This window comes from Melopsittacus undulatus, chromosome 3 (assembly GCF_012275295.1).
Source record: "Melopsittacus undulatus isolate bMelUnd1 chromosome 3, bMelUnd1.mat.Z, whole genome shotgun sequence".
Lineage (NCBI taxonomy): Eukaryota > Metazoa > Chordata > Aves > Psittaciformes > Psittaculidae > Melopsittacus > Melopsittacus undulatus.
Genome location: NC_047529.1, coordinates 44556873 through 44583581, shown reverse-complemented (window position 1 = coordinate 44583581; position 26709 = coordinate 44556873). Strand labels below are relative to the sequence as shown.

The 26709-nt window shown below is 39.2% G+C and overlaps 2 protein-coding genes across 3 annotated transcripts; one reads left to right on the top strand and one right to left on the bottom strand.

The window, feature by feature from the left end:
- Window positions 1–68: 68 nt before the first annotated feature.
- Window positions 69–6436, top strand: CGAS (cyclic GMP-AMP synthase). Of its 2 annotated transcripts, XM_005153307.3 has the most exons (5): window positions 69–824; window positions 1672–1894; window positions 2557–2805; window positions 4290–4392; window positions 5460–6436. In XM_005153307.3, the coding sequence occupies exons 1-5, from the start codon at window positions 327–329 to the stop codon at window positions 5800–5802; spliced, it is 1416 nt and encodes a 471-aa protein (XP_005153364.2). In that variant the 5' UTR covers window positions 69–326; the 3' UTR covers window positions 5803–6436. The 2 variants fall into 2 exon arrangements, with proteins under 2 accessions (XP_005153364.2, XP_033916356.1); XM_034060465.1 differs by lacking the exon at window positions 4290–4392 and having other exon boundaries at window positions 5460–5630.
- On the bottom strand, window positions 6056–25779 carry DDX43 (DEAD-box helicase 43). The gene is made up of 17 exons (XM_005153308.3): window positions 25440–25779; window positions 24842–24897; window positions 24371–24503; window positions 22882–22989; window positions 22138–22219; window positions 20326–20482; window positions 20131–20249; window positions 19884–19994; window positions 18328–18469; window positions 14758–14858; window positions 13943–14030; window positions 13045–13172; window positions 12391–12500; window positions 11539–11677; window positions 9797–9884; window positions 7926–8060; window positions 6056–7515 (listed from the first exon to the last, which is right to left on the bottom strand). The coding sequence occupies exons 1-16, from the start codon at window positions 25777–25779 to the stop codon at window positions 7953–7955; spliced, it is 2010 nt and encodes a 669-aa protein (XP_005153365.3). The 3' UTR covers window positions 6056–7515; window positions 7926–7952.
- Window positions 25780–26709: the final 930 nt, after the last annotated feature.

Below are 26709 nucleotides of genomic sequence, written 5' to 3'. Positions count from 1 at the left end.
AATGCCCGCTTGCCACGAATGCAGCCGGCGGGTGGGGCCCCCCGGGAGAGGGAAAAAGGTACCAGGGGATTAGAGGAAGTTGGGATGATGTCGTTCGGCTGCCGGAGCTTTCCCGCGCCCAGGCTGTCGCCGGGGAAGCACCGGGTAGATAGAGACAGGCAGTGGCTCGCAGTGCGGGGGCTTGCCCCTCCCTCCCGGCGGGACTTTCGTTTCTTCGGTGGAGGCGTGGTGTCTGCAGGAGGAAATTGCTCGATGCGAGAGACGGGAACCTTCTCCCGTGGGGCAGCTGCTGCCTGTCGGCGGGCGAGGAGCGGGGAGTGAAGGCCATGGACGGTGCCAGTGGCAGAAAGCCAAAGGGCGGGCGCGGGACGCCGTCCGCAGCTCCGCGGGGCCGGGGCAAAGGTGGCAACCCTAGCGGCACCGCTACAGCCCGGGAGCCGCGGAGGGTGGGATCCACCTCCCATCGGCGGCCGTCCACTGTCAAGAGCCTGCCGGCGGGCCCGCCAGCGAGCGGGGCAGAGAAGCTCCCCGCTCTGCGGAGCGAGACAACGGCTGCCAGCGTCCCCGCGGTGCGGAGGCGAGTGGCGGTGGCGGACGGGGAGGTCTCAGCCCCAGGGGCTGTCCTCCCCACCCCGTCGGTAGCAGAAGCCTCGGACTTACGGAAAGTGGTGTCGCGGCTGACCCTGGTCCGCAAGGACATATCTGAGGCGTCGGAGCTGGTGAACAAGGTGGCCTCGCACCTCATCCAGGCTCTCCACAGCAACGGCGGCCGCTTCAGCTCCATCAAGCGGCTGAACGCCGGCAGCTACTACGAGCATGTCAAGGTGGGTGTCGAGAGGGGGGCAGAGGGGTCTGACACACCCCGCGCCGGTGGCGGGGCTGCAAGTGGAGCCCCGAGAGCCCCGGCAGCGGGGGGCGCGATGGGCGGCTGGCTGGGCCGGTGTCGCCCTGCACCTGCCCCTCGAGAACAACTGTAAGTTGGCCCTTCCAGACGAGAAACGGACTTAAAGGTTTAATTAAGACTAGTTAATTATGAGATAGCTAACTTACTGAAAGATGAATGTGTGTGCACTTAATAAGAGACGCCGCCTCAACAGGAGTCGCTTTGAAGCCATAACAAGTCCCACCCTGTGCACAGCGCACAGGTAGGCTTGGTGTAACCGGAGTAGGAGCCGGGAATACCTTTGCATGAAAAGCCCTGTGCCCACTTTCAGTTTATAGTTTTTCCAATAGTCGGGAGAAATAGCAGTACCTTCTTTCTATGTCCAGCTCGGTCTGAAACAAAGTCAAGCACGGGAAAACTTTTTTTATTATTATTTTAAAGCCAGCTCCAGGCATAGCAATGCTTTTTCTGCTTTTCCTTGCAGCTAATTCCTGCATACAAAAGAATGACTAAGACCAGCATTCATGTATTAGAACAGCTTAAGAATCTTAAAACTTCCTTAAAAATTAATAACTTGAAAAGCTGGGAAACGAACTGCTATCAGCAAATCGCTCTTTTCCACTGCAACACACAGGAGTCTTGTAATGCAAATCCACGGAAACAACCTCTCATTTTACCCCAGGCATGAGAAGTACACTACATCGTAGATAAAACTGCAACTGGTATAAAAGCTTAAAGAGAATAAAACCTAAGTTGCACATTGACTGTTTTGTTCTCATGCTTTGCAGATATCAGAACCGAATGAGTTTGACATCATGCTTGTGATGCCTATTGAACGACTTCAGATGGATGAATGTGATGACACTGGAGCCTATTACTATCTAACTTTTAAAAGAAATCCAAAAGAAAGATATTTGTTCAAGTTTTTAGATGAAGCAGGGAAATTATCAGCCCTTAAAATGCTTCAAGAGCTAAGAGAAATTATTAAACAAGTAGTAAAAACCATTACAGGTAAGTGCTGAGAGAACAAGCTTTACCTAGGAGTGCTAAAAATCCAGTTACATTGCCCTGTTGTTAACAAGATGCGATTTTCCCCCAGTCAAGTGTCTGTGTGGCAGTGTAGCTGTAACTGCCAAAACTCAGGCTAAAGTTGAAAACACAGCACTACACTAACTACTAAGGAGAAAAATGACTGCTACTGCTGAACCCAGGACACCTGTCTAGTTTGAATCTGCCTGCTGCTGAACTGGTAGCAATAGGAAGAGCTTTCTCTTACATGCTACCTAATATTTTATATTGAACTGTGTAGAAAACATATCCCCTCATAGGGTCCTCTTTTTCTCCCAAGTATTCAGAAACACTGTGGCCTAATCTCTTTGGTCTCAGTGTTTTCAATAGTAAAGCAGTTAACTGGAAAACATTACAGCATTTCTCATTCTGTAGACACAGTAAATCAAGCAAACACAGCAGTTCAAGAAGAGTGTTCTCAATTTTATAGAATTCCTCAATGGGCCTTCTTACTTAAAATCCTGGATAAAGGAGGATAAACAGGCAATGGCTGAACCCAGAAATTTCTTTTGACTGATTTTAAATTCCTCTTAACCTGTTAACATCCTTAAAAAAGTTTCTAATATAGACATTTATCTAAAAAATGCATTCTTCTTTGTTGCTAGATGTGGAAGTAACTGTGCAAAGGAAAAAGGCTGGAAGCCCTGCAATAACTCTTCAGATCAAAAAACCTCCAGCAGCAGACATATCAGTGGACATCATCCCGACTCTGGAAGTTCAGCAGAACTGGCCACCCAGCACACAAGATGGCCTCAAAGTTGAAACATGGCTGGGAAGAAAAGTCAAGACAGACTTCAGAAAGGAATCCATTTATTTTGTAGCCAAACAAAACAAAAAGGAAAAGGTTCTAAGAGGTACCTCAAATACAGACAATAAGTCTATGTTATGAAATACCTTCTGTAGAACTTAATAACTTTCAAGTGCTCTAAAAAAGGGTATCCAGATTCTGTTCAGTATTCTGTTTTCAAGGTACAGATTTTTATCCTATCCTGCATATAGCTGGATCAAAGACAATTGAAATCCATCTTTAAAACCATCCGATCTGTGGTACTGCTCATCTTGTACCAAAATCTAAAGCCAAAACTGCTCTGCCTGGTTGCACACTGACTATTGCTAAGAGCATCAAATCTGCCAAGTCAGACCCGTGGACATAAACCTTTCCTGTGCTAGTGCTGTACTCAACAGCACCATGCACTCCTCTGCTTTTTAAGAAGAAAGTAAAAGGAGCTTTCTAAAACGGCAGGAACATCACTGTAAGTGGGACTGTATACACAAGTTAGACTTCCACAGGAACTAAACTGTACTTTCCTACCAAGACCCTTGGTTTCTCACTGAATTCCTATATGGCTACAACGTCTCCAGGCCACTGTCAAACCAAGCATACATGAGAGTTTGCAGAAACATCACAATTTGTCATCATTCTATAAGAAGTGCTGATTTCAGCAAAAAGTTCAGGCAATCTGGTATTTTTTAAAATTAGCATGCCCATCTTAACAATGCTAAGGAAATCATTACAGGGCTATATTTTCCTGTGAAATTCAGTTGCAAAAAGTAACTTTCAGACAAGAGAAATAGTCTAATTTATGAAAGGAAGACAAAAATGATTGCTGGCATTTTTAAAAGAGGGGGTTGAGGTGTGTTAACCACTGGTTTTAGAAACACAGAATCACAGAATGATTTGGGTTGGAAAAGACCTTAAGATCATCTAGTTCCAGCCCCCTGCCATGGGCAGGACTGCCTCACCTTAGACCATGTTGCCCGAGGCTCTGTCCAACCTGGCCTTGAACATTGCCAGGGATGGGCAACCTGTTCCGGTATCTCACTACCTTCACAGTAAAGAACTTCCTTGTATCATGACCAGAAGGACAAAAAGAAATGCTTTAGAACAGTCACCTTACCTGAGACAAACTCACAAGCTGATTACTTGCACAAAGAAATTCAAAACCAGGAAGGTTATGCAGTGAGGCTAATAATGCAGAAGTTCAAAGATAGTGGATTTCTATGAGTAGTATTAGTCCCTAGATCACATTCAACACATGCAGGAAAGTTCAGAAATTAATTTAATTTTTACGTAAATCCAAACAGTCTGAAGAATATAGTTAAAACATCCAAACAATTAACTATGTCCTATATTAACAGCATCCTACTTGTCTTTTGGTGGAACAGCTGGGGAATTCCAGAGGAATTAACTAATTGTAATCCCTGAATTCCATTTTATTTAAGTATAAAGAAATTGCTGATATTTAAAATGAAGTCAATTATAAAGCATTTTTTTCCTCTTGCAGACACTGGTATTTGCTGCTGTGTAACAATTTAACAATCTTGTACTCAACTTTAGGAAACACCTGGAGACTCTCTTTCTCGCATATCGAGAAGCGCATGCTGAATAACCACGGCAGCTCAAAGACATGTTGTGAATCTGATGGACTAAAGTGCTGTAGGTTGGTATTCCATACAAGTATTTTACTTTAATCCTGTGTGAGCCAGGCTAGCACTATTTCAGCTTAACATTTAAGAATTTGATCTGAGGCTGATTACTCATAATATAGGGAGCAAGTATAAGGAAGGCTTTTATGCATCACTGTCCTACAGCAGTACAATGCTCCATGTACTCACTGACCATGACTTGCAAATGCTCAACAAGAGGGGGAGACAAATCACAGACAGGTTTACACTCCAGACTTGCCTTAGGAAGCTAGAAGGTACTACTTGTTTAATATTTCCCAAACTCAGTCCTGTTTAGAAGAACCAGTTTAGAAGTCTGATGACTCAGCTTTCTGAGCTTTGGGAGTGAAACTAACGCTTCAAACCAAGGCAGTTTCTACAATTATGATGAGGAAAGAACCTGCTGAATTGGGATCAGGATGAGGAAATGTGATTTTTCACTCACATAAAGACTCTTTTCCATATTTCTTAAAAGAACAAATCCCAAATGAGGTACAGAACCTCCCCTTAATGGCAAACCAACTTCTTAGTTTACTTAATTACATCTTGTGCTGAAGCAAGAAAGTTACAACTAATGCATAATTGTCTTTCCTTTACGAAAGGCAAAGACAGACGTGCTACATCCCTACCTAGCACTGTATTAAACTGTATATATTTCTTTTCCTCGTGGCATGTCACAAGAAGGTAGTGAAATACCCCAATATATCAGAAGTGCAGCTTTAATCTTAAGCAGTGGCAGTGTCTGCAGTGGGAAGGCTGCACCGTGTGAGCACGCTGCTGACCAACAGGTCTGTTGCTGTGGCTACCAGTGAAAGTGGTGCACACACAGTAACTAGTTTAAAGTAGAAAGCCTTCACTGCTAGAATCTGACTTCATACACAGTAGTTCTAGATTATTCAGTGTATTGTTGCACTTCTTTTCAGATTTTATTTAAAACATCATTGCCAATGTTATCCAAGTAAGAACATTTTATTGTTTTCATGAATATTGTGTATTTAAATACCTAAAATACATATTTAGAACTATATGGAAGATACCTAATAAATTCTTATTTATTTAACAGGAAAAATTGTCTTAAGCTTATGAAGTATCTTCTAGAGCAGCTTAAAATGAAATACCCCAAAAAGTTGGAAAAATTCTGTTCGTATCATGTCAAAACTGCTTTTTTCCACTCATGCGTCAAATGGCCAAACGACACAGACTGGCATTTCGGAGACCTGGATTATTGCTTTCAGAAATGTCTGGAATATTTTCTGGATTGCCTGCAAAAGTCTCAGCTGCCACACTTCTTTATTCCCAAATACAACTTGCTCAGCCTGGAGGATAAAGCAAGCAACAACTTCCTTTTAAGACAAATGAACAGTGAATTGAACAATGGATTCCCAATATTTCAGGAGAGGTTTTAAAACCACTGTTTACAATAACTGTCATGTAGATTTTCAGATTTAAAACCAGAAGTTTTGCACCTTAAGTTACTTCTCAGTAGTCTGATACAGAAATCAAAATCAAGAACACAGAAGAAAATTGCATACTTCAGTTATAGCTTAGCCACAACCCTTAAAAGAAATAGGAATATTTGTCTTCCGTATCCAAATGCAGATGTCATCTGCAAAGTATGCTCATGGTATACTAGGAATGTATAGAAGAATTTGCAAGTTATTTTCCTACATGTAATTTCTAAGATTCCAAACAAAGGCATTAGTGACTGCATAAAATGAACAAAAGACAATTTTATTTAAAATGAAGATCCACTGCAGAATATCCAAAAAATGCTCATGCTTTCAAAACATAAAGGCACTGGAGTTACTATTATATAAACCAGAACAACTTCTCCAGATTAACTGGGTGGACAATTACCAACAACGAGTGAGCAGAGAGAGAATATATTATCAAAACATTATGAAGTTCCTTATCTTAGACTAGTTACTTACGGAGTCTTCAGAATTGCTTTGGAAATTGTTTTTCTTTTTCACTGGACTTTGGATAGGAAGCAATTGTTATCTAATGTGCTGCACCAAAGTAAAAGTTATTATGCCATGAGCATTTGTGTGATTTATCTTGTGGAAAGAAATGTATCTTCAACCCATGCCAAGGTGGAACAGTCTCCCTGTGAAAGGTTTTCAAAGCTAAAAATGCAGCATGAATAAGAATTCAGCTTTTTCTTACATTGAAGAGTCTGTTCGGAAAAAAGAGTAATTGTAATTATTTCCTATTATTAAACATGTGCAGGTGATAATACACAGCATTTGGGAACTTCACTTTTTCTTAAAGAAGCTATGGGAAGATAGTGTTCAAAGCCAGGTTGGACATGGCCTGGAACAACCTGTTAGAGTGGGAAGTGTACTTGCCCCTGTCAGGGGATTTGGAACTAGATGATCTTAAGGTCGCTTCCAGTCCTCACCATTCTAAGTCCATATTTTAACCAACTTTTTGAAGGCAAAATAACCTACTCGCTTAAATAATGCCCAAATTTCATCTCCATTATGAGCAAATAAAGAGGGAAGGTCAGAAAAAATATCTCACTAGATTCAGTTTATTAATTTTTCATGTACTTATAGGACACATGACTAAAATTCAGGCCAAGCATCAAATGAAGGAATAGCTGCTTCCCATATAACTTCTAAAGACTGAAAGCATACCCCAGTGTCATTAAGAATCTGACAGAACCATATCCAAATGTAAAGTTCAAATCAATTTTATCCAAACTTTCAAACCTATGTTTTCTTCATGACTTTGTTAACATTGCTCTAGTAAACTCTTGTAATTTTCTTGCTTAAGGAACTAAAACATCTATGATAACAAGAGTAAAAGCTGTTTTTTTTCAGCAGTTAGCCATGGACACGTATTTCTTGTTATGCTCTCCTCCATTAAAAAGAGATGTAGAATTCTCTCAAAAAAAGCTTAGACACATCAAACCAAAATGTCTTTCAGTGTTAACTTATAAAAACCAAACCAAACTTACTTCATCAAACAGTTAATGCAAACAACAGTTTTCAAATAACTATGTTATCTTTGGAAAAACTGCATGCCAGTGGGAAGTGTGATGTGTATCAGTGCAAAAGTACAGCATTTTGAAGCCATCCTGACAAATACTGCTTAACATTCACTAATCCAGTTCTCTGAAAATAAAAAGAAAAATTGTATTTTACATTCTTATATATTAATACATTTAACTAAAAAAACAAATAAAAAAAAAACCCAAAACAAGCAAACCCCAACAAAACCCACAAACCCCACACCCAACAACCAAACCTATGGTATTTATTTTTTAACCAGTAGATAATGGCTTTATAAATCATACACATCACAAGAAAAAAATTTCTTTTAAAATTAAACTTTTCATAAGTGGAAACAGTGTTTATGTGTAAAACTAGATTTATTTCTGTATGATGTTAAACCAGTTTTATTTTCTAAGCCACTTTTTAAAACACATTTGATTTAAATGGGACAGGTACAGAAAACAATCAACCGAGAAAAATAACTTCTAAATTCAAGCCCATAGAGGCTAGCACTAACTATAATCACTTACTCTGTTTCTTACTACAGGGGATTACAGTTATCTTGAGGGCTTGCTCTGAGGTCTTCGTATATACTTCCCGGTTTCTTTTATAATTTGATATTCTTTGTATCTTTGTGCCATTGCCATAAGCTCATTAGGAACAACCTGATATGAAAGTAGCACAAGAACAAGGCCAGTTTTAAATAAATCTAAACTTTTAGACCCTGCTTTACAAAAATGCCATTGATTCATGTTCTCCCAAATTTGATTTTGTTATTTATCAGGCCTCTGTCACTTTGCAGAATGTCTTTCTGTAGAAATCTTTTTACATAAAATTATACTCAAATATACTTAAAAATAATCAGCACAGTGTCTCTGGACTTTCAGTTATATATTTATTGTCAGATCACCTTATCTGACAACAGCATACAACCAGCTAAGTAAAACACAAGTATTTCAGGCAGAAATGTATGTCAGTGATGATGAACAGATGAAAAATAAGCTGTCCTATGCCACTGTCATGGCAGACATTAATGCAATGTTTGCTGCAGAAAGCAGTACAAGTGTCTGTACTGCCAGAAGAGGTTCTGGATCACTCATCTATCAAAGCCAGACTGGTTTGACGATCTGCTACAGCATGTAACTATGCAGCAGGTAGTGATGTCCAGCCCAAAATCAGTTTCCTGATCAGAGAGCAAGCTTACGCAGTCCATGTGAGCACAGCATTAATGTGATTGCTCAGCCTCTGTGGTTTGTCTCCCTGTGACTGCCACAAACACAGTGCAAACAGTACAGTACAAACACTTTAAAGTCTCCTTAGAAATGCCTACACCTGGCAATACTTGAACAGGTGAAGAATGCAGCTAGGGCATTATATTCCTCCAGTTTCCACTTCTTCTGCCATAATTCAGCAGTGCTTGCCATTTGCTGTAAGCAATTTTTCTTAAGCTGGCATGAGTGTCAGCTTGATAGCAGATATTTTACATGCTGAATTACTCTTACTGGTAAAGAACTGCTCTGCCTATCAGGAGTCCATGCAATAGGATGCATATGGAACAGTCTATTCTACTCAGTTTTAGACACTGCTTAAAAATAAAGTGAAAAATAATGCATCCCTCTAGCTGAAATCTCTACAGACTTGTATCAAGAGACAAGTAATGAGACAAAGCTAGTTTCCAGTTGAAAAACTGGATGATTTTCTTTCTCAGTATCAGATCCTCTCCTGCAGCATGAAACAGAGTTTATTCAAACTAATTGGAATTATCATGTTCATAGTAAGTGGCATAACATCCTTTAAAGAGTAGTAAACGAGAAGATTCAGGTGAAGTTCTAACTCAAGATTTAAAGTTTGAATAAGTATCCACAATAACAACCACAGATCCTAGGTAAAAGCAATTCAGCTTGTACTCAAACTCCCATCCCCCCAAATAAGGTAAAAAAAAAAATTCCAGTCCTATTTCCCATACATCTGTAAGAAAAATAGCTTGGAAAAGTACATGCAGCTATCACAACTGTCAGATATAATAAACTGAGAGATTCCAATACAAATATTGTTAGTATTTACACCTTCAAACAAGAACATGCATCCAGAAGTGAAATACAAATGGAATAAAATACTACAAAATAAAATAGGTCCTACTAATTGTATACAGGCCCCTATGTGTGCTTATGTTAGCTACTTTTTCTTTGTATGTGGAAGCCTTTCAGTTTCTGGTTCTTTCTGGGACTAATCTGTAAGACAAAATACAGCTACGGACAAGAGAGACTTAAGAACCCATTTTTTGTTTGAGGCACTATGAGCATTCACCAAGAAAAATCTAAGTAAGCTTAGACCCTCATGAATTGTTTCAGCTCCTAATCCTGAACCAACATAAATCTTACCCAGCAAGATGTATTCTTACTTGGTCTGTTCTTTCCAGAATTTCAATCAGCTCAGATGCAAACCTCCAGTTATTCCTAGTGACAAGTGTTATTGCCTCTCCAGTACGTCTAAACAAGGAACGAAATAACTGTTGATCTCCAAAACAACTGCTGCTAAACTCTTCCTACTGACCTATACACCAATAAATTGTACTACAGCCAATATTATTGAACTGGTAAGTAAAAACTGGCTTGAGTATTTACTATGCACATGTCAGAGAGCAACTTTTCATTAAGATCAGAATATGGCAATTCACCTAAAATGGAGCAAAGAGCACAACTAATTTAGATTTTTAGACAATAAACCCAGCATAAAGACAACATATTTAAGTATGAAGAGATACATGTTCATAAAATGATTAAAACAAACACATGCACAAGAAAAAAATAATGGAAAAACCAAACAACCAAGCCACACTTGTGCCAACATGGTTCAGTTGATACACTGGAGGGAAGGAATGCCATCCAGAGGGACCCTGACATGCTTGTTAGGTGGGCTAATGCCAACCTTATGAAGTTTAAACACCACAAGTGCAAGGTTCTACACCTGGGTCAGAGCAATCCCAGGCACAGCTACAGGTTGGGAAGAGATTCAGAGCAGCCCTGCGGAGAAGGACTCAGGGGTGGTGGTCGATGAGTAAATGAACATGAGCCAGCAGTGTGCACTTACAGCCCAGAAAGCCAACTGTATTCTGGGCTGCATCAAAAGGAATGTGACCAGCAGGTCAAAGGAGGTGATCCTGCCCCTCTACTCTGCTCTCGTGACACCTCACTTGGAGTATTGCATGCAGTTCTGGCATCCTCAACACAAAAAGGACATGGAACTGTTAGAACAAGTCCAGAGGAGGGCCACGAGGATGATCAGGGGCTGGAGCACCTCCCGTATGAAGATAGGCTGAGAAAGCTGGGGCTGTTCAGCCTGGAGAAGAGAAGGCTGCGTGGAGACCTCATAGCAGCCTTCCAGTATCTGAAGGGGGCCTATAGCGATGCTGGGGAGGGACTCTTCATTAGGGACTGTAGTGACAGGACAAGGGGGAATGGGTTCAAACTTAGGGGAAGTTTAGTTTGGATATAACGAAGAAATTCTTTACTGTCAGGGTGGTGAGGCACTGGAATGGGTTGCCCAGGGAGGTTGTGAATGCTCCATCCCTGACAGTGTTCGAGGCCAGGTTGTATGAAGCCTTGTGTGATACTGTTTAGTGTGAGGTGTTCCTGCCCATGGCAGGGGGGTTGGAACTAGATGGTCTTAAGGTCCTTTCCAACCATAACTATTCTATGATTCTAACCTGGGAAAGCAGCATTCAAAAGTCCTAACACCAAACTACACCTGAAACCTTTCAATTTATGTATGCTTTTCCCAACAGGCCATCCAGAAAACTAAACAACTCAGTGACTCATGAAGACAAACAAGGAAGTGACATTTCAGAGTACCTACACAGACATTGTTTTGAGCTGGAATTTTTTGCTACATTTAAATCAGCTTTCAAATATCCCTCTTTCCCACCCACTTCAATGAAGTAACAGAAAAGTGGAAAACTTGTTTGCTTAACAGTGAACTGATTTCAAAACATAAAGCACTGTTATCTAAAACATACTTTGATAGACTCTGAAGTCTTCACTCTCCCACCCATAAACAACTGCAGTTCTAGCATTTGACAAGAAAAATACCTATGCAGTGCATAAAGTATTGACAATATATTACTGTTTTCTTGTAAATACTTACCCTGCTCTTCCAGTACGACCTACTCGATGAACATATTCTTCAATGTTGCGTGGGAAGTCAAAGTTAAAAACATGAGTAATATCATGCACATCAAGGCCACGGGAGGCTACATCAGTAGCTATCAGTATTCTGACTCTGCCTAAAATAAATACAACAGAAAGAGAATGAGACTTTATGGAATAAACAGAAAATATACTCTAGTCTATTGGATTTCTAGCATATAATGCACTTAATACAAAGGGAAAGAAATGTTTGTTGCAAGGTCATGCTATGTTAGCTTCAAATACAAGGTGGTTAAGTAAGTACTCAAAACATCATTTTACTATTATTTGTATTTCACAAGAAGAACAGCAGGGTGCAGGAGAAGCAAGAAACATACCTAACTGACAGAAAGAGTGTGTGAAAAGAACAGAAACTTCAACAACTTTATTCTCATCTGGCATCCTTATCACAGGACTACTATGTTCTATTAACATGTGAACACATAACCCCAAAGTATAACCCCTACAGGCATAATCAAATTGTTTCACTGAAAGCACCATCATTTGACACGTAAATTTACCATTCTGCAGACTAACATAATACTGACTTTTCCAGAGGCTTAAAAAAAAAAATAAACCTTAAATATTTTTAATTCCCAACACATTCCAAATTTTATTGAAGAGCAATTTGTTTTGGTTTTTATTTGTTTGCTTGTGAAAGTAACAAAGTAAACATACCATTCAGAGCTCTCTAATGTTTTAATTTCTGTGGTACTGATGAGATATGGCACTTACAAATAGACAAAGTTCTGCACATGACAAGCTTTATAAACCTGGGCTTAAACAAATGAGTACTTCAGTACAAATCTACCTTTCTTGAAGTCATCTAAAGCCTGCTCTCGGTCCCACTGTTCCCTGTTACCATGAAGCGACTGTACTGGAATTCCTTGGAGACCTAAGTCACTTGCTAAGTCATCAGCTCTAGGATGAAGTAAAACAATGGTTCTTAAAAGAAGTGCAGAATCTAGATTCACATCCAAAAGATAATGTGACAACAAGAACTAAACACGTGCCAAAGGACAAAACCCCAGTTAGGTCAGCTGATATTATGAAAGAGTATGAAGGCAACACTATGCTCCACATAAATTTTTGCTTTTATTTATGCATAAGAGAAATAATAGGTTATTGTTTTGTGTTGTTCACTCAAAAAGCTCAGGTTTGGTAAAATGAGTGCTGCTCCCACGTTATGTATGGAAGTAAACAGCACATCACATTAACCAAGAAACTTAACACCTACTTTAACTATGTGGAATTGAGATTTACCACCATTAATGACATTAATAAAAATAAAAATATAGAAACTACCAGTCAGTCTGGATGAATGACTAAATAAGACCATTACTACTACCCACACATTGTTGACAAAAGTTGTTACACTTCGTAATTACTATGTGAACTAAGAAACTATCCAGTGTTTCTGTTAGAAAACAGTGAAGAGATGTAGTACTGGGAAGTGATTACATACGTAAGTTTTTTTCCCACAAAAATTATGACCTTGTCTTGCGGCTTCATAGACTCAATGAAGTGTTGCATGAAAGCTCTCTTTTCCTCCTCGGCAATAACAACAACTCTCTGTTCGACCGTATTTACTGCCTGTTACACAGCAAAAAGGCATGCTAAGTAACAGATGAAAAGTACATTTTCCCCCTATTTCTACCTAAAAGTGTACAGGGTACTAAGTTTTCTTATTCTCCATCATAAAGAAAAAAAAAGTGGAACTGAAAGGGAAAAAAAAAAAATCTCATAATTTAAGAACCAAACTTCAAGCAATCTCTGGACCGGGATATAGAGATCTTAACACTTCTGTAAATTCTTCTGGTACTGAGGCCAACTGAAGTGGCAGAAGCCTGACAAGTATGCAAGTACATCTACATATTAAAAGTTTTGCACTTTGAAGACAGTTCTTACTGTAATGCACATGCTCCTACTCTAGACAAAAGCTTTCCAGGAGTTTAGTATAGAGCTTTTACTTTGTTTTGAGAAAGCTGTAGTTAAGAAACAAAGATCTAGATAAGGATCTGTAAGCATTAGAATTAAGATCTTTACAGGGAAAAGTAATTTAGAAACAGAAGTGAAGATTGCAAGAATAAGGGTTCAGGCAAGAACATGTGCCACTCCAAAGTACATTATTCAAGCATCAATTTGACTGATACTTGTCACTTGTGCTGTCTTGTACTGAAGATCTAGGACTTCAAGATCTTGTTACAGAAACAGAAGAATGAAGTTCTCTACTTGCTTTAAAAAGAATAATGTGGAACTAGTTTTTTTAAAGTTTGAATTGATTTCAAGGTTGCAAGGAAAATATTTCCTGGTTTAACTGTAGGTTCTTCTTCAAAAGAAAAAAAAAAAACAGAACAACTTACTGCTAAGTCAAGAGTGCCAACATATACAATTATAGGATTTTTCAAATAGGATTTTGCTAGGCGACGAACACCGGCAGGCCAAGTAGCACTAAACAGGAAGCAAAGAAGACAAAAAACCCACATGACTCACTAATTTCATCTCATTCTTCTTTCTTTTCTCATACACCAGTGAAACACTTGAGTATGCAGTAACAGTAATGAGCTTACATAACACTGAGAAATCATCTTAAATTATTAGTAAACAGCACTCAACCTTTTAAGATAACTTTCTAGGTTAAAAGTACAGGCAAAAGTTATGGGGCCTTTCTAATGAAGCCAAAAGTGAGTTTTGTATTTTAGTGACACCTAACAAGCAAGTTCCTAGTAATTTTTTAACCTCTAGAACAGCAGAAAGTTTATTGTTGGGATATTCTACTGTTAGGATCCCAAAAGTGGCATAATTTTAAAATGAATCCAGGTACAGACTCTATGGATACTGATCAGAAGATTAAGATACACGTTTGGTCGAATTTGGCATTTCAAATTGATACGGCAGTTCTAGCACTCCCAGGACATGCTCCTTTTCAGGAAGAACTCAGTTGGGGTTTTTCGTAGTTGATGTAAAACATCACAAAAGGGGTACAAAGAGAAATAAAATTATCAAATGACTCATTAAGACAGAACTGGAAAGAAAACTGATGCCATTATGCACCATAAAAGTTCCCACTTAGGCTAGTAGAAGTTTTAATAAAACTGAAACATTTATTCCAAAGTTAACTTGTTCAAGTCCTGATGTTTACAGTTTTTAAGTACTAACCACTATTATGTTCACATACCTTGTCATAACAGTTTGTCTGTCAGGTCGCACATCTATCAGGATCTTCATAATCTGAGGTTCAAATCCCATATCCAACATTCTGTCAGCTTCATCCAAAACCTGCTCAGAACAAGTTTTAGTTCCTTAGGTAAGGGTTTCAGCAAGACAATACATGGCAGATCATTTTAATGGTATCAGTTTTAATTGCAGAATCCAATCCATAATGTATTGCAAAACTTGTTCAACTTCTATTTCACCTATTTGATTTCCTTGAAGCCTTTTAATTTTGAAATGCATTTGTGGGCAAACAAAAAAAAAATCCATAGCACCTTTGAGAGCACTTAACGAAGGAAAAAACAACTGTTTAACAATCATTTGATTGGTGCCTAAAACTAAGCACAGTATTAAAAGGACAACAAACAACAAAACCAACCAAATGCAAGGGAGGACAGAGAAATGGCAAAATAGACACCCCTCACTCCCACCCACACTTTCACTTTGCATTTTAAAGGGAAAAAAAATAAATCTCACATCTAACTTGATATAGATCTCATACTAGGTCAAAATATCAGTTATCAATTTATTTTCTCATCAGAAGTAGAAAACAAGCCAGATTGTACATTCTGGCTCACACTAGGACACTACAAAATTCAAACCCATTTCATCTGGTAAAAAAACCCAAAACAAAACCAAACCACAAAAAACCAAAAGAGAACAAGTGAGATGAAGGCCTGAGTAAAACTATCTGGAACTAGTTTATTTTTCTAATATACAAGTATGCTTGTGGCTGTTTTCAGTCTCATACAAAGGAGGAAGGCTGCCATCCAAGACTCATTTTTCTCCTTTAATTTTCAAATAGTGTTTATATAAATCAAAGTCACATGGCTCACACTTTTACATACTGGCATTCTCTAGTCACTTATGTGGAACCATAAAACTTTGATGATAATGCCCTTCTGTCCCGATTTTGCGTTTCTGTTCTTTTCAGATGTTTCATTCTGTTCAAGTTTTTTAGTATATTATCTACATAAATCTCTGAAATAACAGATTGTCAGCTGAGAGACAGAAAATAAGAATTCTATTTCTTGATTTTCAAAGAACTCACAGAGATTTCATTAATTACTTGGATTCTAATATAGTGATTTTGTATACAGAGTTGTCTACTATGCCCCTTGCAGCAGCATCAGCTTTCTAAGTTATTAAGCACACTGATACTTTGCTGGAAAGAGAGAAGAAAAAAAGTATGCATGCATATTAGCCTTCTCAGAGTAGCTGAAATTCACTTTCCTTATTTCTGATAGCTACTTAATAAAGAACAAAGACTATAATATATAGAAAATAGATATTAGCACTATTTTTTCCAAATACCTCACCTCACAGCCCGGTCCTGTTTTATAAGCTAGATCTCCCCCCAACTGACATAATCTTAGGTTTCGTGTTATCTACACATATTTACTTGTTAATATTATTTATTTCAGTTCTGCTTCTTGCTAAGAATTTCTAATGAGCGAGTTCATGTAAAAATTATTTTCTTCCTTCTGTTTTAAATAAATTATCAGTAAGTTTTACACTATTGTTTTATGTTTGAAGAATAAAAAAAACCTACTCCAATCTACCTTCTATGCCCTACTTCATGGGGTTTTTTTTAGTATATACTTTCCCCTAAATGTTTCCCAGTAATTCATGCACGACTCCAATTTCCTTACTTCTGCTTTATGAGCATAAGGTCAAAAGAATGAAAATCACTCAGATTACTGATGAATGAATAGCAATTTACACCGAACACAGCAGAACAGAAAGCAATCTTCAAATGACACGTACTGCAAACAATCAAAAGGCTGTATGTGACAATTTCCCAGTCTTTCTTCTGAAATCATAAAACCCAGCCTATCTTGAATAAACAGGTTCCTAAAAAACTGAATCAAGACTGCAACAACTTGACAGTTCTGTGAGGCAAAAAGACAAATTCCCTGCCTTCAATTCACCTTATGTACAGTCTATATTCAAACCTAATTAACTGTAACAGAGTTTGGGGTTTTGTTTATTTGTTTTCAACAAACAATTGTATTCTGATTTCTGACCTTGGAAGTCCTTTGGAAAACAATTATATCAGCAAATAATATTTGTGCACTTTGGGAGCATTCATAAGACTCAGTGTCTTTAAATCAAAACCGTAAAAGAAGCTCTCAAATGAACAGTGTTCTTCAAAGGTGTTAAAAGTTGAAATCTAATACCACTCTCTTTTCTCTGAAATAAGGCTGCAAAATGAAACTTTTTCTTTTTGAGGGGGGGCTTAAGATTGATAAATGAAGCTGTGAAAATGGAAAGCATTTATGTATCTAAAAGTACAAGAAACTACAAGTAAAAAGATACAGTAACATTAAAAAGAGCATTCTGGATGTCCAGCTTTTCAAATGGACCTAAAGAAGCACAGCATTTCCAAAAAGCCCTAGGCACAAGACAACCACTTCACAAGTCACGGTCCTTGCACTGGTTTCAATCTTCTGAAAATATTCAACTTCTAGCGGTACAACAGTGTTCTTCTCCTGCTTCACATCATGAAGTTTTTCAATTAGATAGCTTATTTTTAGCTATCAAACTTAATAACATACTATGGTATACCTTGCATATACTGAAACATCCACTTTTGGTTACATACATATTCTTTGCTTTAGAAGTGTGTGTTTAGAAGCGTGTGCTTGTAATATGACTGTATTCCACCTTGGTAGAGAAAGATTACTGATGTTCCTACAGTTCTCAGAAAGAAGGTTCTCAGGCCTTTCTTTCCTACTTAGTAATTATATGTTACTCTCCTACATGAGACTACTCTCATGTCTCCCAATAATATATTTTTTTTTTGACTAATGATACTATACCACCACAGGCCTTGCCAGTAAGCTCACAACTATTGGCTAGAATCGGACCTAATTTTTTTCAGCATGAGTATTTAACCCTTAGAGGGGAACAGGTGGAGACAAGGGAGGGAAAACAGGGCACATTGTTAAATGTCACCAATTAAACAGATAACTTGGAAATAATTTGAATACATGCAAGTATTTTACAAAATAGCAATGGATTTAAGTGTCAAGTACAGTAAAAGGCAAGAATGAAATGAAGACATAAGGATTCATAAAAATGTTTACACGGCTATTTTCCCTGAGATCAAAAGAAAGTCAGCCACCCAAACATTTAAATATCTAACTCTGGTGCTTGCTGCACAAGTCTTAAGAACATGAGTCACTGGTAACCATTACAAGAAAAGGAAAACTTTGAAAAGGCATTGCATCCATTAATAACTGATCCTGACAAAACTTGCTTCAAAACATCAAACTTGGCAAATAAGAGATAACAATTTAGCAACTTTTAAATGCTTACTGTACTAGAATCCTGTTTTATTTTTTTAGGGAATATTCCACATCTGCAATGTAATTATGGTGAAGTACCAATCATCCCTTCAACACCAATCTCAATGTTAAGACCTATCGTAAATTTAAGACTTAAAAAGTTCAGAGAAAACTTCATTAAAGCTTAAGTTCACACCAAATCAACCATTACCCAAATGGTAATTCAGTCCGTATGAGCTACTTACCAGGTACGTTATGCTCTTCAAATTTATGAAGTTGTTCATTTGAAGATCATTCAGTCTGCCAGGAGTAGCAATAACAATATCCACACCTTTGGTAACCACGTCTATCTGTCCTTTTCGGTCTCCACCACCATATATGCAAATACTGAAAAACAAAGTGTTTTACAGAAGCAGCATATTAAGGTTCAGCTAAAGCCAACCTTTTCAACTAAAGTCAACCTTTTCAAATAAATGCCACTATTTTGCTTTATTTTACAAAGCATCATCAGGTATTACCAAAAGGAAGGAATACAGTAAGTGTGACTGAGTATCACAGTAAATAATGGACTTAACATTGAATGATCCTCCCTCAGCAGTTCAGCAATACCTCTCTGCTGAAATTGTAGTGAACACAATCATGAAAGGAAGGAAGGTGGTTATTATGCTACGAGTATGTTTTGGGTTGTTCTGAAGATATTCACACCAAAACCAGATGAAGATATAAAAGGATGTATGATTTTCTAAACAGTACCATCAAAAGTCAGACAAGTTTTTGTTAAGGTATCAGGGTCGGTATGCACTCAATAGGGTATCAGGGTAGGTATACACTCAATAAGGTATTAGGGCTTACTCACACAAACTCAATGTGCTCTGTAAAATTCCTCAGTATTTTTCAGAAGGAAGCAGAATGTACATCTTGGTATTTGATGACAAAGTTACCAGAGAGCCCTGAAAGCTAAGTTTTGGAGTACAGTAATGTCTGTTTAACAGCTTAAATGAAGATGTACATTTTCAGAAGGTTTGTGGATGAAATCAAATTGGGGAAGCAGTCACAGTATAGAGCTGTTGTTCAGAAAAGCCACAAAAGGCTGGAGAAATGGGCTGACAGGAATTCCATGAAGATTAACAAAAGCAAAGATGGGGATGGAATTATCCCATGGCTGAGGGCCAACATGCTAGAAGATGGCTTTGCACAGAAAGAGTTGGGTGGGTAAGGAACTGATCATTATCCAACAGAGTAATCCCACAGAAAAGAAAGCCAGCTCTGTACTATGGAGAAGGTAGCCAGGAGGTTGAAAGCGCTCTTTATTCTCCTTTATTCAGCACTTGTGAGATAACACCTCTAGTACAACATCCAGTTTTTGTACCCCCTGCCTCTATTACAAGACACATATATTCATACTGGAGCAGGTTCAGCAGGCAGCTACCAAGAAGGTAAAGCAGATGGGGTGGATGACACGTGAAGCGGGTTACCAAGCTTGTTCAGCCTGAAGAGAAGGCTTGGGAAGATCTTATTGCTGTCTACAACTACCTAACAGCAAGGTGCTGAGGAGACAGCCAAACTCTTCTCAGCTGTCCACACAGAAAGAAGCAACAAAGCTACAGTGCAGAGAACTCCAACTATGTAAGAAACAGATTCTCACTATGACAGTAGTCAAAACAGGCATTCTAAAAACTAGGAAAATACGAATTCAGCAATTACTACCTTCACCTCCTCTCTTAGCAAATGCATTATTTTAGTAGGTGAATTAAGCCACAAGTGGTAGGAAAAAATCCCAAAACTTAAAAAGCAAAATTACCTTTTAATTCCTTTGTATGTGTACTTCAAACATTCTGCCTCTACTTGAAGAGCCAGTTCTCGAGTAGGAGCAAGGACTAACATTCCTGGCCCCCCCCGCTGATCATTGGATCTGCAATAAAAAGCTCTAGAATGTGGGTATAAGGCTAGACAAAATCCAATTTTATTAGCTTTACTAAAAAAACATCATATGAGGGGTAGGGGCAGGGGAAAGTATCCACAGCTAAACAAGTCAAGCATATCCTTACATTGGTTGCGAAGTCAAGTGAATGAATCCAGGCATTAAGTATGCTAATGTCTTCCCAGTACCAGTCTGTGCTATACCAATAAGATCAAGTCCTTGAAGTATAATCGGCCATGCCTGGGACTAATATAAAACAACAAATACTTAAATGCACTTTTCTCTAAAGCTTCAGTTAGAGTAATCAAAATTGAAGACATACCTGAATTGGTGTAGGCTTTTGAAAACCAGCTTTTCTTATATTAGCCATAATATCAGGATAATGCTCAAATACATCTTCAAACTTACAAACAGGATTGGGAATGCAGCGCTTTTCACCTTCTTTTAAGTCATCACAAACTATATTATTATTTTCTTTCCTGTATAGAATTAAAGAAGTGCAATTGCTTTAAAGTTTCATTATCCGAGAAAGTAGAGCTAACACAAAAGACTGCCTTTCCAATTTTTTTTAGGTTCCTGAAACAAAAAAACCTCCAAATTCAGATTCTTGAATGAGACTTATAACTATTCTTCTAACTTTAAGAAAGCCTTTCTACAAAAACACTTCTGGAGGCATCAATTACCATTCTTTCTTGAGAAAGACTGTTGTGAAGTTATGTATGGTTATTAACATGAACTGCAGTCCTGTCATATCAGGCTTCAATTATATTCTATTACAAATTAGACAACTGTGTCAAGTTTTTAAACCTAAAGACAGCCCAGAACTCAGAGGAATGGACTGGACTTCTTTGTCAGAACCCTATATTCTGCCAAAAGCCTTCCTGAAATACTTTCAGAGCAGTTTTCTGGAAGCTCTGTAAAATACAAACAATAGTTTAGAAAAAAAGAATGTAGTTAGCAAGACAAGCTCAGAAAAATACCCAAGCAAAACCCAATCCCCAAAATCAAACAACCAAAACCCAAAACGCAACACACACAAAAAAAGCTACATTAAACACTGAGGTTCCGAGGCTCCCCCGAGTTAAGAGGCATTAATATGCATAAGTAATTTATTTTCATTCCAGCCTTGTACTCTTCTGAAGATTCTATTCAGCAAATAGCTTTACTTCAAGCAGGATGTGAGCTAGGAAAAACATGGGTAATTTGAGCTTTCCTCATGTTTAAAAAAAATACATTTTCTTTTTTCAATTACTGTTTTGCCTTAAAGCAAACAGATCAGATGAAAAATGAAAAACATTCCTTTCTCTCACAAGAAAGTGCTCTTCCTCAATGCATATTCTGAACCTACATAACAACGTTCTGTTGCACTTGACTAGCTCTAACAATAACACATACATACACTTTAAAGAAAGAGGCATCAGTTTCATACTTCACTCATTGTGGCAAGGTTTCCCCCGTGGGCATGCAAGAGAAAAAAAACAGACACCATGCAAAAAGAAAAGTAATACAAGGTAATGCTTCAAGAATGTTCACCAACTTCATTAGAACTGCTGAAAAGGACTGAAACTTATCATTGCCTGAACCGAGTCACTTGGAACAGATCATCTGATTTTCTTGAAAAGTAATGATGTAGATTGCTGGATCAAAATGAATGGATACAGTTAACTGAGGCATGTATTCACCAAGATGTACTTGGAAAGACAAGATAAGACAGACAGGAAAGCAACAGTAACAGAAGTTGAAATTTGCTTTGAAGACAGTATTTGACTAAAATATACGGAGAAGAAAATGGCAGCCAAGAAGTATTCAAGATGTGAACAATCACATTTGGAAGGACCTAAAAAACGTGAACATGCTGTCTCATGAAATGCAAGGAATATCCAAAGGCCATTGAACTGTCTGGTTTATTTTTTCCCCTCTGAAAGTCAACCATATAAAACACTTGTAGAGAAATTTTCCAAGCAACTAATATAATCTCATCTGGTAAATATTGTTTCATTACTAAGAAAGAGTTCTGAGTTATTACAAGACCCTATCATTAATGCTGCTCAGTAGTTTATCATCCACTTTCTGGGCTTTATACTTTAATAGCAATTCCTGCAAAACAGACGATTCTATATAGAAAAGGTCTTACCGCCACAGCTCCACTTCTTCTTGTGACATAGATGCTGTCCTTGATGATTCTCTATAGAAGTTTTTCTCTATTGGAGGCAAGTCTTAAACAGTCAGGAAAAGCAAACTTCAGTACATGCAAAAGAACTGCTTGCCAGCATTTCAAGTTCTAAAGTAATTTCTCCTAATGCATAGTATAATATTTCATAGAATCACAGAATTGTTTGAGTTAGAAGAGACCTTTAAGATCATCCAATTCCAACTCTTTGCCATGGTCAGGGACACATTCCACTAGACCAGGTTGCTCAAAGCCCTGTTCAACTTGGCCTTGAACACTGCCAGGGATGGGGCAGCCACAGCTTTGCTGGGCAACATGTGCCAGTGCCTCGCTACCCTCACAGGAGAGAAATTTTTTCCTAATGTCTAATCTAAAACTCTGCTTTGTCAGTGTAAAGCCATTCCCCCTTGTCCTGTCACTATATGCCCTTGTATTTAGAGGTCTCAGTTTTTCTGCTGCAGCCACATACCAAACAACATTGTAAAGGGTTAAGTCAAAATACTAACTGAGTAGCAAGAATTACTTGGTTATGTAGGTCCTCCATGATCATGCTGAGAAATGCTGATGTGGTCATTTCATTGCAAATACTTAACTAACTTGGATATTGAAAGATTCCATCATCTCAAAGCAAAAATTAAAACGTTTACACATTCAACAGATTTATTATATAAAGACAAGTACTAATACAACGGAAATTTTAAAACTAACCTGCCCACTTCATAGCTTCATATTTAGCTCTGTTTTCTCGAAGATAGGCCCAGTTAATCACTGACTGCATTGGGTTATCTTCAGGCTTGATAGCGTCCAAGGTTTTTCCTGTTGTGAAAAAGCTGCTGTTTGAGGGAATCTGGTGCAGGGTAAGTGAGAAACCCTCCTCAAAACAAACACTTTATTTTCTTTTTTTATTGTATGGCCTCTGAAGTGATTTTTTAATAGACATGAAGCATTTAAATAGAAAATTCTTTCTTAGGTCTTCACCTGAAACATCAATAAAATCTGTACAAATGCAGATCTAATAAAAAAAAAAGGGAAGCATTTCAACATCTTCAGCTACTTAAAGAAAGTGGTGACAGGTTCTGAAATGCTGTTCCTCCAGCTATAAGGCTTATTGTGCAGCAGGCTTTTGAAAATCTTGTGAACCAGTAGATGATATGCAGACAGAAAGCTTTATTTTTAATAGCTACAAAAAGCAAGGTTTACTTCTAAAGTATTCAATGACACTACAGTGAAGTCCTGGTGTAGTTACACTCTATACTTCTTTTCTGATGAGGTTAACACTTCACAAAGGTTTTGCACTGAAGATATAAATGGCAACACAATTATGTATTGATGTAAAAGCAGGAAACACATGGAAAAGACAGTAACCCATACTAAGGAAACTTCAACTATTTCTAGCCTCTTGAAACATACTCATTCACCTTCTGTGGCACTTCTAAACTCAAAACTCAGAACTTCCCCATTTCTTATTCTAACGCTGGAACACAACCCTCAGATCCCTTCTTCCCAATCAGTGCCTCAGATCAACAACTGTGGATATAGTTTGCCTGTACAAAAAGTCATTGGGAGCACACAGACAAATACCAGTAAGTAGCATCTCAACATACAATCATTACTTATAAATCCACGTAACTAACTTAAGACAATAAAGCCTAGTAAGGAGAGGCATGATGTGCAAGACCAAATCCTAAATGCCAGCCTCCCATGAAAGTAGTAAAAAGTCAGCATTGCCCATGCTATAAACAGTATGTTTGCCTTCATTCATAAAAACTTACAGAACTTTAATATTGCACAGATACTACTTTAAAACTTAAACTAGGGCAAATGCTTGTATTCTAGAGAACCAGACTGATAATGCAAGATACCAAGTAGTCTAACATTCTGCATTCATTTAAATTGTTGAAAACACACAGCAACTGTTTTTCACAGAAGTCTGGCAGTTTGAAAGGGGGGAAACTGTTCACAGCCAAGAAACGAGGATGTCTAGATATTTCTGTTTTAAGCAGGTATGCCACTGTCCAAAAACAAGCTGAAAGTTAATTCAGTTCAGTAGTGTATTAATAATATAAAAGTAGTCCATCAAACTACCAAATATGTGGAAAGACAACCCACAGTATTTTTTTAAACAAACACCTCCCCCTGAACAATAACATAAACCCCCCACATCCCAAACACACAAATCCCTAAACAAATTCCTTACCTTTGTCATTCCCACTTCTATTGTAGTTTTGTCCAGATCTTGTAAGAGCATCATCAATCAGCATCTTGGCTTTGTTTTGTACAGCAACGCTGCCAAAAATCTTTACTTCAGCTTTATAGTCTCCCTTTATCACCTATGTTCATAAAACCTTACTGAGTTTAACACCACAATGACAAACTCTATATAGGAATATATACTTAAAAGTCTTTGATTATTTTTTTCCCTGAATTTCAACTTCTGAGGGTATTAAAGGGCCTCTTCCTTTCTAAAAAGGCAGTAAGTGCCTACTTAGGGAAAGAGTATCAAGTAAGCTTCTCAAGTCAAGCTGCAATTACACTTCATTTTCACCAATTCTTATAAAACAGTAGAATTATTACAGCTATTGCAGCACACTTAAAGTTGCTGCATTAACTGTGATTTACACAGAAGCAAAACACAGTCCAGGCCTTAATGACACACAGCACACGGTACCTTTATCCTGGAACCTGAAGAATCCTCAAGCTCTCTTATTTTACTTCCACCCCGACCTGTAATAAAGATACACTGCAAGTGTTACAGAGATTTAGGTCAAACTGCCTGAAACTACACATGGTTAATGCTTAGCATTTTGGTTGTGACCAAACCCTGAGACCTTCACAGAAGTACATGCATTCATAAGTAAACTAACCTATGACATCAAACTGCTGGAAACACAGGTAATTTATGTGGCAATTAGCCAAATACAAGGTGCATGGGGGTTGTGTGTGAAAGCACCTCAGAGACAGAGCAGCAAAATCATTTCAAGAGAAAACTGTTCTTCCTCCAGATGAGTTGAGAGTAGCTTACACTGCTGGCTATGAGAAGCAGATACCAAGCCAACCACTTCAAGGAGGAAAAACACAGCTACCCTGGCGAGTGGGAGAGCTCCACTCTTCCGTGCAGAAGGCAGCAGTGCACCTGCTCGGAACACAGAGGGAGGAGCAGAGGCCCACAAGAACGAACCTCTCCGCGGCCAGCTCCTCTCCTCCTCCCCCACCCGCTTACCTCAGCGGGCCAAGCGCCTGAGATGTGGGTGTGCGGCAGTTATTACCTATGAGAGCCCCGACGAGGGCGCTATCGAGGTGGAAGCAAAGAGGTGCCGCGGCGTCATCGTGCCGGCTGGCCGTAGCTCGGGACCGCCACTGCCGCGCCGCCTTTCCTGGGCCAAGGGAGCTCTCAGCGCCTCGAGGCTCCCACTCCTCCTCTCCGAGGCCGGGCACTGCCGCTGCCGCATCCTCTCGCCACCACTCAGCGCTCCTTCGTCCGCCGCCGCCCGCTATGGAGGTATGACTCTGCGGAGGGGGCGGCGGCGGCTGCCGCAGGTACCCGGAAGAAAATGACGGCTGAGCCATGTCGGCCCCCTCATCGCTGTCTGTGTCCCAGTCCGACATCCCAACAGCCCCGTTAGCCGCCGCTGACCATATGCCAGGCTTTACCGCGCTTTGGGCTAGGAGCGAGCTGACTGGCCAGGGCGGGCCGCTCTCTAGCAGTGATTGGCTGGCTCGGCGAGGGGAGAACCTATGGCCGTCCCTGCTGAGTCTGGGGCTGAGCTCTCGCGGGCTCCGCGCTCAGGGCCGTAGGGTTCTGATTCCTGACTTCTCACTCCCTAACTTCTGTGCTGGTCTGGGGACAGCCCTGGGTGAGCTCCACTGAGGAGGAGGAGGAGGCAGCGGTGGTTTAGGACTGGAGGGAAGGAAGTCGGTCCTGAACGTGTGGGAACGACCAAGTCTGTAGGGTGCAGGGGGAGAAGGCAGGCAGCCCAAAGGGAGGCTGGGGAGGCAGGGTGGTGCCGGTATTGCTAGGTGTCTAGGCTCGTGTCATGCAGCCTGAATTTTTTAGGGAAGTCATATTTAAACTCAAGATTTAATGATGCTTTAATGAAGATATTAGTTTGACCAAAGGTACTAAAGCTGATACAGTATTGCAAACAGAATCACAGAAGGGCTGAGTGTGAAGGGACCTCTGGAGGTCATGTTGTCCAGACCCCTGCTCAAGCAGGGTCACCAAGAGCTGGTTGCCCAGGACTGTGTACAGGTATCTTATGAGTATCTCCAAGGATGGAGGCTCCGCAAACTCCCTGGGTAACCTGTGCCACTGTTCGCTCAGTGTTACAGTGAAAAATATATATATATATAAAGAAAAAACTTCAGTTACACTGAACGTCTGCTTAGCGAGGGCTTTAAATTTCCCTTTTAGGCATGGTACAGAGTTGAATGGTGAACACTGATGTATGTGTCTTTATGGGTGACATGACTGCCTGTGCCTGGCTGTTGTGACCTGCAGGGTAACTCAAAAAGGAAAAACTTGCACTGCTGCCTTCT